Below are 13,658 nucleotides of genomic sequence, written 5' to 3' on the forward strand. Positions count from 1 at the left end.
TGGTCACTTGTGCATAAAAGATACCGCAAGTAAATCCTATTAAAGGGATGAGGGATCTCTGTGCAGATTCTAAAGCCCAGCTAAACTCTGAATTTGGGAAGCCACAGGACCAAGGAGACCACAGAAAGATTCCATTCACTAGAATAAATTAAACCGTTGGTTTAAGCTAATGAATCTAAGTAATTTTACACTGACTTATTGCTCAACTTTTTTTTAGGGGGATCAAGGACAGAGAGGTCCACTGGGAGAAGAGGGTCCGAAGGGAGAAAGAGTAAGCACAAATTTCAAATCATGTTGACTTGCAGACGTCGAGAGTGCCAATCATACTTTATAAGTTGTATATAACCAAACATGCATGTCTGAATAAATATAGGTTGATATTCTTTGAACCTATCATTTCAATGTGTTTATTTTCTTTTTCCAAAATTACCATTCTTAGGGTCCTCAAGGGACAAGAGGAATAAATGGTCTCCCTGGGCCGAAAGGAGAGTCTGTATGTATATTTCTTCATTTATGTTGTGTTATACTGATTTATATAGCAAAGTATTTGAGTGCAATCTCTCCAACAATATGATTGTTTCCTTTTTCAAGGGCTTGCCAGGAGTTGATGGCCGGGAAGGTATCCCTGGAATGCCTGGAGCAAAGGTAGGGTACAGCTGGCATGCTTTTAATTTATATAGTTTTGATACTGCTCTAGATTTGTTCAGTCATGTGGCTTTTTATTGTGCCACTGCCCATGATTTTACGCACATATGGTTATTAAATAAAAGTTCTCAACCTCCAGTTCGAAACGTATTTCAGCTCTTTGTTCCAGAAGCAAAGTATTCCCTTAGCTTTGATTTGCATAAGTTACAAGCTAAAATGTTTTTCAGGGTGAACCAGGAAAACCCGGTGCTCCAGGTGATACAGGACCTCAGGGTTTGCCAGTAAGTGTCTAGTGTTTTTCTTTTGGAAGTTAGACTCTATTGAAACCACAGAAAACCTGAGTTTGGTGCTCCTGCTGGAGTAACTTGAGTGAAAATCTGATCAACTGATGAAGGAAGAGTAAATCTAGTGCAGGGGTAAATTCTACTTTGTGTATCCAAAATAGCTCTGCACAAAAGTTTTAATCTCCTTGTGTTAGTGTAGTGAAGAACTGTGTACAAAAGTTTGTGGCCAGTGTGCAGTTCTCCTTTGATTTCTTTTATCTGAGACCTTTTTGATATTTCTATGTGACCTCACAATTAGTGCTGGTTGAGAATTAGAATTGCTCAGATTGGAAAAGACCTTCACTATTATAAAGTCCAACTGCAACCTAACCATACTACCCTAACTCTAAAAACTTCTGCTGAATCCTGTCCCTGAGCTCCACATCCAAATGGTTTTTAAACACATCCAGGGATGGTGACCCAACTTCTTCCCTGGGGAGCCTATTCCAGTGCTTAACAACCCTTTCTGTAAATAAGTTTTTCCTGATATCCAACCTAAACTTACCCTGGCACAACTTGAGGCCATTTCCCCTCATCCTGTAACCAGTGAGAAGAGACCAACCCCACTCTTGCTGTAAGCACCTTTTGAGGTATTGAAAGAGAGCAATAAGGTCTCCCTTTAGCTTCCTCTTCCCCAGACTAAACAGCCCCAGTTCCTTTAGTCACTCCTGATAGGGCATGTTCTCCAGGTACTACATAAGCCTCATTACCCTTCTTTGGACAACTCTTTTAGGGCACACAGCTTTCCAGAGTGAGCTGGAAGAGCTAACCTGCTAGTTTAGCATCCCCCCAGTGAATAATCACCTTATTTTTGTATTCTGCTGGGCCATAATATCTAGAATGCATGACATGTTTTTCTCCAAAGAAATATTTTCCAGTGTGCATCCCTGTAATGTGGTTGTAGGGATTAGAAGTGTTTTTGGACTATTTTTGAAGATGCTCCTCTTATTTTAACTGATTATGCTTGAAAACTGTGGCAGTTGTCAGAAGCCAGATAGCATTATGTTTCAATTAAGTTTCTATCCGAGTAATTGCTATGAGTACATAGTGAAACAGATGTATTAAAACAGAATTGGAAGTAGATTTGTAAAATGATGAGAGCTTTTCAGTTTGGAAGAAAATTTGGTGAAAGCATACGAGCTCTTTCTCAAGTGAGGGGAGTATGAAACATATACAAGAAGTATCTGTTAGACTCTCCACCTCTAGTATTAGGTCACCAAGGTGAAAAGCAATTTCTAATTTAAGCAAGAAAAAAATCATGACTCCTCACTATTCCATGCTATTTTTGCCAATTTATGAAGTTCCCCTTGACAGTTACTCTCTGAACAGGAAGAGTTCAAGCTTGTCCATCGTTGGATAATAGTGCTTTGATATAAAGAAAAAGTATTAGGAATATATCAATACCAGTACCAATTATTTAACACTGTTTCAAATTCCCTTAACAACAAGTAAACACTTCAAATTTTATTTCCTTTAGGGTTTACCAGGCTCTCCGGGTATGAAAGGGATTCCTGGCCCAAAGGTAAATCATATTGAGCATTTACTTTCTTATAAGGCTGTAATTGCGTTTATAAAGTTTTAAAGTACTCAGTTAAATTTTCATCGTGATAAGTGACAAACTTTTGGCTAGAAGAATTAGGTAGATTCTTTTGTAATCTGTAGTTTCATGTTTTTTGATTATTCTTTTCTTTTGTATGGTTGTGATGATTCCTGGTGCTAAACAGTAGTAAAAAGGCCAATTCCTTTTAAATCATGGAAGTCATTGTTGGAGGATATGTATGACAGGGGTAGCTCAGAACAGTTTGTAATGAGGAATCTCTTCAGTATATTTATAGCTGCAATAAGTTGATTGAATTACAGATATTGTGATTGTGTCTTAAAAAATGGCAACACCAATTCCAATTTTGCTTTAAAAAATCATATGATTGAGAGTATAAAATGTTTTAGATCAAAAATTTTCAGTCAGTTTTTAGCAAATGAGAATGAAAACTAGATTAAGACCTGAATTTCAACTGAAATTACAAGGGGTTCTATTATCCATTTGTGATTTGAGAGCAACTAGCAGCTCTATTTGGCAATTGTCAGTACAAAATAAGAAAATAAGAAAATAATCTGTCTTCTGAAAAATTATACAGAAGGCATCATGTGAAAGTTAAACTAAAACCAAAATAAAGGTGAAAGTTAAAAATTAATAAATACTGTTTTTTATATTATATATATATATATATATTTATTTATTTATATAATAAGCTCAAAGCTTATTCTTGTCTTTTGTCCAACAGGGTAATAGAGGTCCTCCTGGAGTGCCAGGTGTGATGGGAAATTCTGGCAAACCGGTAAGACCATTGAACTTATTCAACAGATCTAGAAAAATGAAAATCTTGCATTATGTAAAGAACTGTTTTTCAAATTTGTTGCATCATTTCTATCCCCAAAACAGGGTGAGCAGGGACCAGAGGGAGAAGCAGGTCCAACAGGACCCCGGGGACCACCAGTAAGTATTGAATACATTTGTAACTGAGTGTATTTAGTACTGTAGTGTCCCAAATTACTGTTGGTGCACCTAACCACCAGTTACAGATATTACTCAGTTCAAGTGATAATTTTTAAAGTAAATTCTATTTTTTTTAACTTTGACCTATACCAGGTGGATGGGCATTGTCCTGCAGAGAAATCCATAAACAGCTGTCTCTGAACTATTTTTGGCTTTGATGATAAATCCAATTCTAAACCTTTGCTTACATTATTCTGGTCTCTTTTCAGCTAGAATGGATTCTTTTTTCTTCAGAGTTTCTGATATGGTGCTAAATTTTTGGCTTGAGAAAAACAATGCTGCTAACACACCAGTGTTTATAGTTTCTGCTTAGCAGTGTTGTACAGATCCAAGGTCATTCTCAGTGAATGGCCCAAGGAGTTTGGAGGGAACAGAATTAGGACAGCTGATTTAAACTTGCCAAAGAGATATTATATACCATATGACATAACATGGAAGGAGTTTTGAAGGGAATGGGAATGTGTATTGTTCTCTTCCACTGCTTGGGGGCAAGCTGGGCACTGGTTGGTTTTGATGAGCAATTGCTTGTGCATCACTTGTTACATACATTTTTAAGAGTAAATGTATAAATTTATATAAATATATATATATAAGTGTGTGTATGTGTGTGTATATGTATATTTAGATATATGTACATATAGCTATATAACTGTTATCCTTTTCTTTTTCTCTATCTTTGTAAATAGTTTTATCTCAACCCAAAAGTTCTATTTTTTTTCCTAATTCTCTTCCCTATCCCTATGAAAGGGAGGAGTGAGTAAATGACTGTGTGGTGCTGAGGCATCTGCTGGTTTAAACCACAACATAGTGTGTTTTTAAATAGGCTGAGCTAAAGACTGAACAGATGGAATGAGGGTGGCTTGTGACAGAAAACTAGAATTGAACTGCTGTTCTTTCACTGCAACTGTCAACTTCCACCACTGGCATTGAACAGCTTGTATGCATTAGCTATGAGTAGATCACTTACCCTTTTATTTGACTGTTACAGCTAGAAGAAGTCAAATGCTGACACTATGTTACAAGATGATGAAATTTGGATCAACGATTCAGAATGTGGCTGTTGTTGTTGCTATTACCTATTTTTAGTGCAAATAACATGAACAGCGAGGCACAACGTGGAGGAAGGCTAGCTGCCTGTCCTCCATTGTAAAGAAAATGACTGGTAACTTCTTTGGCCCTTTGTGTTGACTGGCATGGCATGGCTTATCTTCATACTGCTGTAATCTCTAAACACCAACCTACTCATATTCAAGAGCAGGCTACATGCTCTCATTTTGCATGCTGGAAATAATCTCTTGCCTGTGTTCCCAAGACTATTCCCGAGCATTGTCTAGGAAAGTGTGAAGTGGCTTGAGCCAAACAGTTTATCATCGATGATGATGGGATGCTGCTTGGGCCTGTGCCTTGGCCCTGTGCTTGGCCCTTTCTGGTTTGCATTATGAATGAAACAGATGTGAAGTATAGCATTTATCTCTACTTAGAAACATTTTTGTTTTACTGGCATGGATTAAAGTCACATGAGGCTGTTCTAACTTTTCTGTTAATCTTCCTGTGGAGGATGAAGGAATCAGGGATTCAAAGATAATTTTGATATAGCAAAATTCAATCTGACTGCACTGACAAGACTCACAAAGTTCGGGGCCCTATAAGCTATTGCTTTTCAGGTTTCTCTCTTACCACTGATATTATAGGAATACTTTCCTGGAATCTGCTGAGCTTCTGGTATTGTACGTAGGTGATTTATTCTTGCACTTGTAGGAATATCCTCATACATGGTTTAGGGAATTACTATCTGGGATGTATTTGTAAGAGTATTTCATGTCTCAGGAGTATGTTTTCTGAATTAACTCTTCTGTGTCTTTAAAAATGCAGTAACAGTTAGTTTTGGCTTTCTTCTATTTTCTTCTATCTTTGCTAATGCAAATAATAATTTATGTGCCAATTCATGAGATCGCATGGATTTTAGACTGAATCTTTGCATGAATGCTGCTGTGCCCACATTTACTTAGGAGAGGTATATAAAGGGGATTATAGAAGTATATGCTCACTAGAGTGGAATACAGTATCTCAAGCTACACATATCTCCAACTCATAAACATTTAATTTTGCTGTTTGTGTTTAAAAGTGTTGCATATACTCAATTTTTTTAAATTCTTCTTCAGCTAGTATTTTGTATACTTGTAACAGGAATAAGAATTATAACTGAATCAGGCCAAAGTAATTGCCCACTCTGATAATGCAAGGTAATCTGCTGAACTATGCTTTTAATCCTCTCGATGTGAACATGAACTTACAAAATCAGCAGTCCATACAAACAGGAGCTGACATGCAAGGTTAATTATTTCTAACCCTGTAGTCAGACAAAAATACCTAATGCAGATTAAATACAATGAAGTTTCTGTTTATATCTCTAGAGACCAGCAAGACATCTGGATAACTTACCATCACTTTCTCTATCATTACAAAGTGCATTTGTTTCAGAAAATGTGAACATCTGAGCGAAGTCATAGAAACTAAAACTTTTAGTCATATAAAAAGGAGAAAGAAACTGCATTACTGACTGTAATGCAAATTTGCATATAGAGCACTAAGTAATATTCTACTCATCTGTAGTTCCTTTGAAGTTAAAAAGAGCCTTGAATCCCCCTTCCAAGTACAAGCGATGTATTGCTAGGATAGCTTTGTTTGGGCATAGAGGAAAGACATCTCTTCAATGCAGAAAACTGAAACAGGGGTTTTTTGTTCAGGAAGAACAAAATGTTGGATTATTGAATCTCATTAAGGTCTGGTCCAAGTTGAGTTTGTATTTATTTTTAGTGCAGAATAAAAACTATTTTCTCTTCCTTCTGCAGTAAGTATATGTAGTAAGTGTATTTAAGCCTCTGCTTCAAGGAGTCTGCCCTTGCATTTCTACATTAAAAAAAAAAAATCTGTCAGCTCAATAATTCTGCACCCCATCTTTTCTGAGTTTAGAAAACTGGAAACTTTGAAAATAAGCTGAGAAAAGCTTTTATAATTACTCTAAGGAGACATTTTTTCTTGTGAATACTTTTGTAATTTTTCAGATTTTGAAATTTACTCACAACTTCGAAGTTTGCCAATTTCTGACCAGTTTCATTCCCAAACACTTTCAAAGCCTGAGGATTTTATGGTTCCTCTTCCAGTGTTTTTCCTATCCTTTTCCTTCCTATTTCAAATTATTCTCTGTAATGTTCACCTCAGTTCATTTCTTTCACCTTTACCCTTTGCTCCATTTCACTCTTGCTAGTAGAATACTCTGGTAGAAGTCTAGAAAGGATGGACTTCTTCCTCAGAGTTGGAAAACTCTTAATATTTTGCAGGTTATGGAGAGGAGCTTCTGTTAATTTCTGTAGTGCTGCATGGTAGCAGCCATGTAGGGATCCTCTTCGTGCTCTCACTTCACTTACCTCTGTTCTCTGTTTCATTACTGAGGAATGACAGTGTGGCTGTTGGTTTCTGAATGGCCAGCACTCTGATGTGGAGGTCTGTGGGGTAGTAACAAGGCTGACTGCTAAAGCAGACTGCAAACTGGTATCTAGAGTATAGGGAAATATATCTGTGTTTATGTTATATTAAAACTTTGCTTGGCTATTCTGATTCAGCTGATTGCAAAAGACAACTTTTTGAGAGAAAATTTAATTTCAACATAATGGAGCTTTAAACTTTCATCAGTGACTCAGTTTGTGGGGAAAATATAGTACTTATCTACTGTTTTCAAAATACTCTGGCCAAAGCCTTGCTATCTCAGTGTAGCTTTCATTATTAAGCAACTGTTGTAATACAATCAAAATGTCAAAACTTTGTCCATTTGCAAGTCTGTAAACATCTCCAATTTCATAGAGAAGATATTAAATCACAGAAAACAAGGTAGGTAGATCTAACAAAAAATAAGCAAACTCACATTGGGAAATCCTTACCTGACTACTAACAACTTTCCTTAGAAGAAAAATGCTTTCAGAAGTAGCATTTTAGTCAATCTTTTCCTAGGAAAAATTAAATTAGCAACTGAGAGGGGAAAAAAAGAATAGAGTTTTATATTGTTTCTTTAGTTTCATATTCATCAGTTCAGCAAAACAGAGGAAGAACTGGAGAAATATGGACATTTTGCCTTTGTTTCTAAATCGAATTCCACTCAAACTGTTTGTCAGTTAGCTTTTTTTCATTCATGTTATAGTAGCCAATCCAAGTAATTACTAAATTCATTTCTGATTTCAATTTTTCTAAGCCAGTTATCCTGGCAGGTGGCCTGAAGGAAGCAAATCTCAAACATCAGTGTGTCATTCCTAATCAGTGGAATATAGCCATGCTTCCCGAGCTGCTTAAATACCTTTTTTTTTTTTTTCTTTTTCTTTTTTTTCCCCCTTATTTGTTGAGATGTAGTAAGATTTAATTTGTCATGTTTTTATTTACAGGAAATACTGGCACCTCCTCCCCTCTCCCCTTTCTCATCCTTTGTTTCTCTTCAGCTATTTAACCTTTAAATCACTTATATTAGGAAAATATGAATCCCATCCTATAGTCTTGAAGTGAAAAGAGAGCTTGAACCACTTAATTTCAATACTTGCTGAGTAAACTGAGCAGAACATTGCTGCATACGCAGACAAACATATGTGTTTTTGCAAAAGTATTTCTAATGTGATGTGTATTTTCCTAACGTTAGCAGCAGAGTTTGAATGTCTAGCTTCATAAAATTTTATACCATACCTGCTAATGAGAGACTTTTGAGTGTGAGTTAGAGTGAATATTCGGACTGCTTGGGTTGACTTACTCTCTGGAGATGCTTTTGTTTCTCTGTTCATTAAGCAGCTTAGAAAATGGCTTGGTTTGATGCTGAAATGATGAATGACCTAAATGTAGATGAGAATGCTCTTCTGAACATCTTAGATTACTTTCAACTTAATCATTTTCCAAGTCTTAAACAATATTTGTCTTTGTCTGACCTACCCTGAAATGTGTGTTTCATTATCTTAACAATTATAATTAAAATCTGGTATTACTGGGCATGTTTTGTACATATAATTTCAGTGGTGTTTCACAAGTGGTGAGTCATAATTTATATTTAAGAAAGTTAACATTGCATGGTTTAAATTGCACAGTCAAGAGAGCAATGCAGATTTCCATCCTACCAGATACACTTTGTTACAAGTAAACCTAAGGCAGTAGATTACTGCAACTATACCACTCTGGAAGCATTCAGGGCCAGGCTGGATGGCACTTTGGGCAACCTCTTTCCTATTTGAAGGGTGGTTGTGGTGATGTGGGGGGTTCAGCCTCTTGCCAGTTCTCCCAGGTAACTAGTGATAGAACAAGGGGGATTGGCCTCAAATTACACTGTGGGCGGAGGAAGGGGTTCTGGCTGGATATTAGGAAAAATTTCTTCTCTGAAAGAGTGGTCAGGTGCTGGAATGGGTTGCCCAGGGTGGTGATGGAGTCACTGCTCCTGGAGATATTCAAGAAACATTTACATGTTGTAGTAAGAGACATGGTTTAGTGGGGAATTATTGGTGGTAGGTGGACAGTTGGATGAGATCTTGGGGGTCTTTTCCAGTTTTGGTAATTCTATGATTCAATGAAAAGGTCTTTGAGAATCTCAATTCAGGGCCATTTCAGTCAGATACAGTAACTTGGGAGAAGCTTTACAGTATTAAGTTCTGCCATAGACTGGGGTGATTCCTGTTTGTTCTTTAGTTTACAGTTCTCTTTTTCTATAAAATACATCACCTGTAGGTTCTCCAATGCTGGCCCTTGTTTTGTCGTAATCTGTCCTTACAGACATAATGTCAACATTTAAGAGAAACATGCCATTAACTATGTGCTATTCATTTGAATTGTGATTTTCTGTTCTTCTTTACCATTTCAGAATAACACTGTTGTTTGGGGAAGTACTTACAGTGTCTGTTTAACAAAGGATTTTTTACATTTAATGCAGAATGAAAGATTTGGTTGTATTCTTTTTGACCTGCAGAAACTTTGATGTGCTTAAGACATTTATTATGAGTTAAATCCTATCAAAGGAAGATTTTGTTTTATGTCTGTATAGCATTCAGACATGGTGGTATGACATACACAAGGAGAAAATTTTTAATAGCGATTGTATATTTCATCCTTCTCTTCCCTGCATCAGTAATGTAATAGGGTTCTGGGTCAGAGATGTACTACTGAGCTATGTGATTAAAAAACAGATTTTCAAAAGTGCATTTTCTGAGTAGTAAAATGAAGGTGGTTTGAGGGGCTTTTTTCTTTCTTTTTTCTTTGTTTTGTCCTTTTTTTAAAAAAAAAATAACAAAACTTGAAAAGGCTTCTAGAAACTGTACAAAAAGTACTTGAAAAGGATAGTGACTTTAGCATGATAGGATATTTTGGAGGAGAAGAATGGAAGTCTGTCTGTGTTTCGTTCTCTGATCTCTCCAGGATACCCAATTACTTCTGGAATTGCAGGGTTCAATTCTTCATTTATGACCTGGGGTAAAACACATTTTTAAGTTTGCCACCTCTTTCTATTGCTTAGTATGTCACAATATTTTTCTCATTATTAAGAAAGTAATTATATTTGAAATTATGCATTGTGCACATTACTATAATTCTTAGATCTGCTTTTATTCAGTTTTCTAAGCTATATATAGCAGGCTATCTACCTGCATACCTAATAACTTTTATTCTTCATATTTTATGATCTTAAATTACACATTATGCTTTTATAGCAAATACTTGTCATTTTATAGCAAGTACTCATGTACTTGCTATGCTACAAGTACTACTGTCCTTGTGAGATATGTGCATTCCTAACAGGTAACTTTCATGGGCAGACCCACGAAGGAGACTCTATTGTGAATAATCACTCATCAGAATTAATTAGGTGAATCATCTAAAGCTAACTAAATATTGTGTGCCATTGTAACAATAATTTTTGCATTTTTCAGTCTTTCAGTATTTGTAATGCACTTCATTTTTATTTTTGCAGTAATAAACATAAATCTTGATTAAAGCCAACTACTAGGCAGTATAACTCACTAAACATTGAGAAAATAATCACGGTGTATTCTGAGTTTGCCAGAACTATTTTGAGAGGTAACAATGTCCTTCTGTTTCCTATAAGGGGAGCAGAGGAGAGCCAGGTCCTGCAGGTCCTCCAGGTTTACCAGGGAAATGGGTAAGCAGTTTATTCACATACTCAGTGCTTGTGCTTACTTCCGAGAGGCTGTAGTATCAACTGGAATTTCACCTAACCATTCATCTATGCAGGGAGCTGAAAATAATGTTGAAAGAAGTGATCGTTGAGTTTCTTGATTGTTGAGTTTCTTTTTCAGTCCTCTCCAACTGTGCTAGTATTAGCAAATGTTGTTTTGAAGCACATGGTGATGTGTGACTTTTTCTACTACTTTGGGGAGAAAAAAAAAAAAAAAAAAAAAAAAAAATGGTCTCAGTGATGTGAGAAATTGGGCAGTGCACCCCTGTGTGGTCTGTGTGCAGCTGGGGAACAGGAGCAGTGAAAGTCAGTCTTTCTGCTAACAGCTAAAGGAAACTATCGAGTGGAGCAGATTATGAATGCCACCTTTTACTACTGCTCCAGCAGTATTTATACCATAACTGTCAGAAGCAGAGCTTGGGGAGGTTTTGGCTGAAAGAGCCTGCTGTTGCAGAGGAATGCATAAATCACAGAGTGTAAGATCTTAAAAAGTAACTTTAAGGGAACCAGGCTTCAGTCGAGGGACTGAAGGGTGGAAAGCCCTGTTAGCCCTTTCCCTTATGTTTGCAATAAAATTATTATAAGATGCTGTTCAAAAGGATGCATTATGGATCAGCTCTATTTTGATCAGATAATCATCTTCAATCAAATTGGCACTATACTGGGAATAAGATTCTAAACCATCTCTTTGTAAAGGTATGGCTCCCAGTTGTTTATTCTAGAACAAACTGAGTAAGTTTACATCCTTAATTTGTTTTCACAGGGTCCCCAGGGTGACATAGGACTTCCTGGACTGCCAGGTCCTCCAGGCCTGCCTGGTGGTAAGGGTGACCGGGTAAGAAAAGTGCTCATATACACCCCCTGGGCTTTGACATCGGAAGTAAATACAATAATCTGGGCATAGTTTGCAGTTTTTTTACATGAATTCATGTCTTGTTTCTTCTTTGGAATGTAGATTTGTTAGGTGCTGTTTAGGGCCCATTAAATACTTTCAGATCATAACATATGCAGGGAATTACATGACAGTACTTAAGACATTTACCTAAGATTATTAGTGTTTGATTGCTTGTGTATTTAGAGTTTGAAACATTTAAGGGCTTAAATCACAGTAAAAATCATTGACTCAATGGCTCAGCCAGATCTGAAATTTGTAAATCAGGCTCGCTAGCCACTAAAGAACTATGTGGAATTTCATCCCAGTTCTACAGTAGATACAGTGTCTTTTACATGTGTCTTAGGATCTGCTATAGTAATGCACTGAATAATGCAGTAACTGAGACACCTGTGTATGCAAGCACAACTACAGCATCTAAATAGCTCCAGTAGTATTTTGTTAGAAGAACTGGGCTTCAGCAAGAAGGTATCCCAATTTGTTGAACAAATGCCAATAAAGACTTGATGTAAAAACTAAAATGTCATTGATCTTCCCTTGTTAATAGGAGTCTAGAGAGGATGTAATTCGTTCTTACTATTTCAAGCATCTACATCACATGAAATGAATTGCACTTCAATGTTCCTCTTACTTTCCCCTACGATCAGGGAAGCACAGAGCTCTAGTCAAATGTTGGTATCACTGCTGCAGATATTTTTCCTTGTACGGAGGAATCCTGCCCTTGGTTTGCCCATATACAGTAAATCAGGGCTTGCAGTTGCTTTTGTCAGGTTTCTACAGCTGCTCAGGTACTTACAAATGTCTCAAGGCGGTCTGTTGTCCTTAAAGTATTTCTTCATGTGGATTTTTTTTTTAATGTTTAGATCAGAGACATGTTTCTAGTCAAATGTAAGTTGATACAAATAACTCTTTTCTTATTAGATTGGCAATGATTCATATGTTAACCTCTTGCTGAGAGAGAATGAAAACACTTAGAGAAGCAAATATGGAAGGAATTTGTTATCTGTTGCAATGCTGACAATCTCCTTCCAAAGATGCCTGTTTCTCCTCATCAGTCATATAAAGGGTCTTGAGTTCTAGGGTAAAAACAGAATGTAAATGCTCTGTATGGACCCATTCAGATTTAGGCTATAGTCAGGAGATTTCTTTTATCTTACTAGCAGTTGACAGTATCTTGTTCCTGGAGTTTTGGTTGTGTTTTTTTTTTTTTGTATTCTAGGGTCAGCTTCATGCCCAGTGCAAGCATCTTAAAGTCCAGAAAGCTACCCTACCAGTGGTCTCATTCTATAAGTGATTTCTACCTTTTTTGTTTTGAGATACGTGTCAGCTGAATTCACTTGTCCTTAGTTCATTTTTTTTCTTCAGTCCCATAGAGACTGGAGTGAATATTTTGCATCAGGCTTGACATGGCAGGAGCTTTGCCAGGATATACGCCAAGTCACAAGCCTAAAGAGTGATCACACCATGCCATTCTATTATTTCTCTACCCTGTTCAACTTGCAGCTGCATCTGGTTCTGCCTATGTTAGTAAATTAAATAGTACCAGACCAAATAGATAAATAGTATATCAAAAAATTAAGAACTTTCATATTCTGACATCTTACCCTATTGCCTCAATTGAAATTTTGGGAGACAGTATAATAGGTTCAGATTGTTTCAGCTGTGATTTTTATGCTTGCTGATACAAATATTACAGATCATTTTGCACGGAAACAAAAGCTTATCGCATTCTCATCATCTATTTGCAGTTTTGTTTCTCAAAAGAAAAGTAGAGAAAAACAACACAAAGACCAGTATGTTAAGTTGGAAATCAATGTATTTTTGTTTGAGTAATTGGAAAACCTTAATAAGGTGTGATTTTGAGAATACTTTAGACAGAATGGTTTCTGTGTTGCTTGACAGAGTCTGAATGTTAAATAGGTCTGTGGTTTCCACTGCTTAGCTTAGTGCATAATTTAGTATTGGCTCTTCATCCTTGTCAACAGGAGGACAAATCTGAATTTGAGAAGTTGCAGATGTCACACCATATCCTCTGCC

At 36.6% G+C, this 13,658-nt stretch overlaps 1 protein-coding gene across 1 annotated transcript in view; it reads left to right on the top strand.

The window, feature by feature from the left end:
• Positions 1–13,658, top strand: part of COL9A1 (collagen type IX alpha 1 chain) — a gene marked incomplete at both ends in the record, with an annotated part of 45,653 nt that overhangs the window by 18,961 nt on the left and 13,034 nt on the right. Inside the window, 9 exons of the mRNA XM_079549999.1 lie at positions 218–271; positions 440–493; positions 592–645; positions 873–926; positions 2,446–2,490; positions 3,251–3,304; positions 3,409–3,462; positions 10,640–10,693; positions 11,493–11,564. Coding sequence (XP_079406125.1) covers positions 218–271; positions 440–493; positions 592–645; positions 873–926; positions 2,446–2,490; positions 3,251–3,304; positions 3,409–3,462; positions 10,640–10,693; positions 11,493–11,564 — 495 coding nt within the window. The remainder of the gene's footprint in view (positions 1–217; positions 272–439; positions 494–591; positions 646–872; positions 927–2,445; positions 2,491–3,250; positions 3,305–3,408; positions 3,463–10,639; positions 10,694–11,492; positions 11,565–13,658) is intronic.

Source organism: Tetrao urogallus (genome assembly GCF_951394365.1).
Source record: "Tetrao urogallus genome assembly, chromosome: 2".
Lineage (NCBI taxonomy): Eukaryota > Metazoa > Chordata > Aves > Galliformes > Phasianidae > Tetrao > Tetrao urogallus.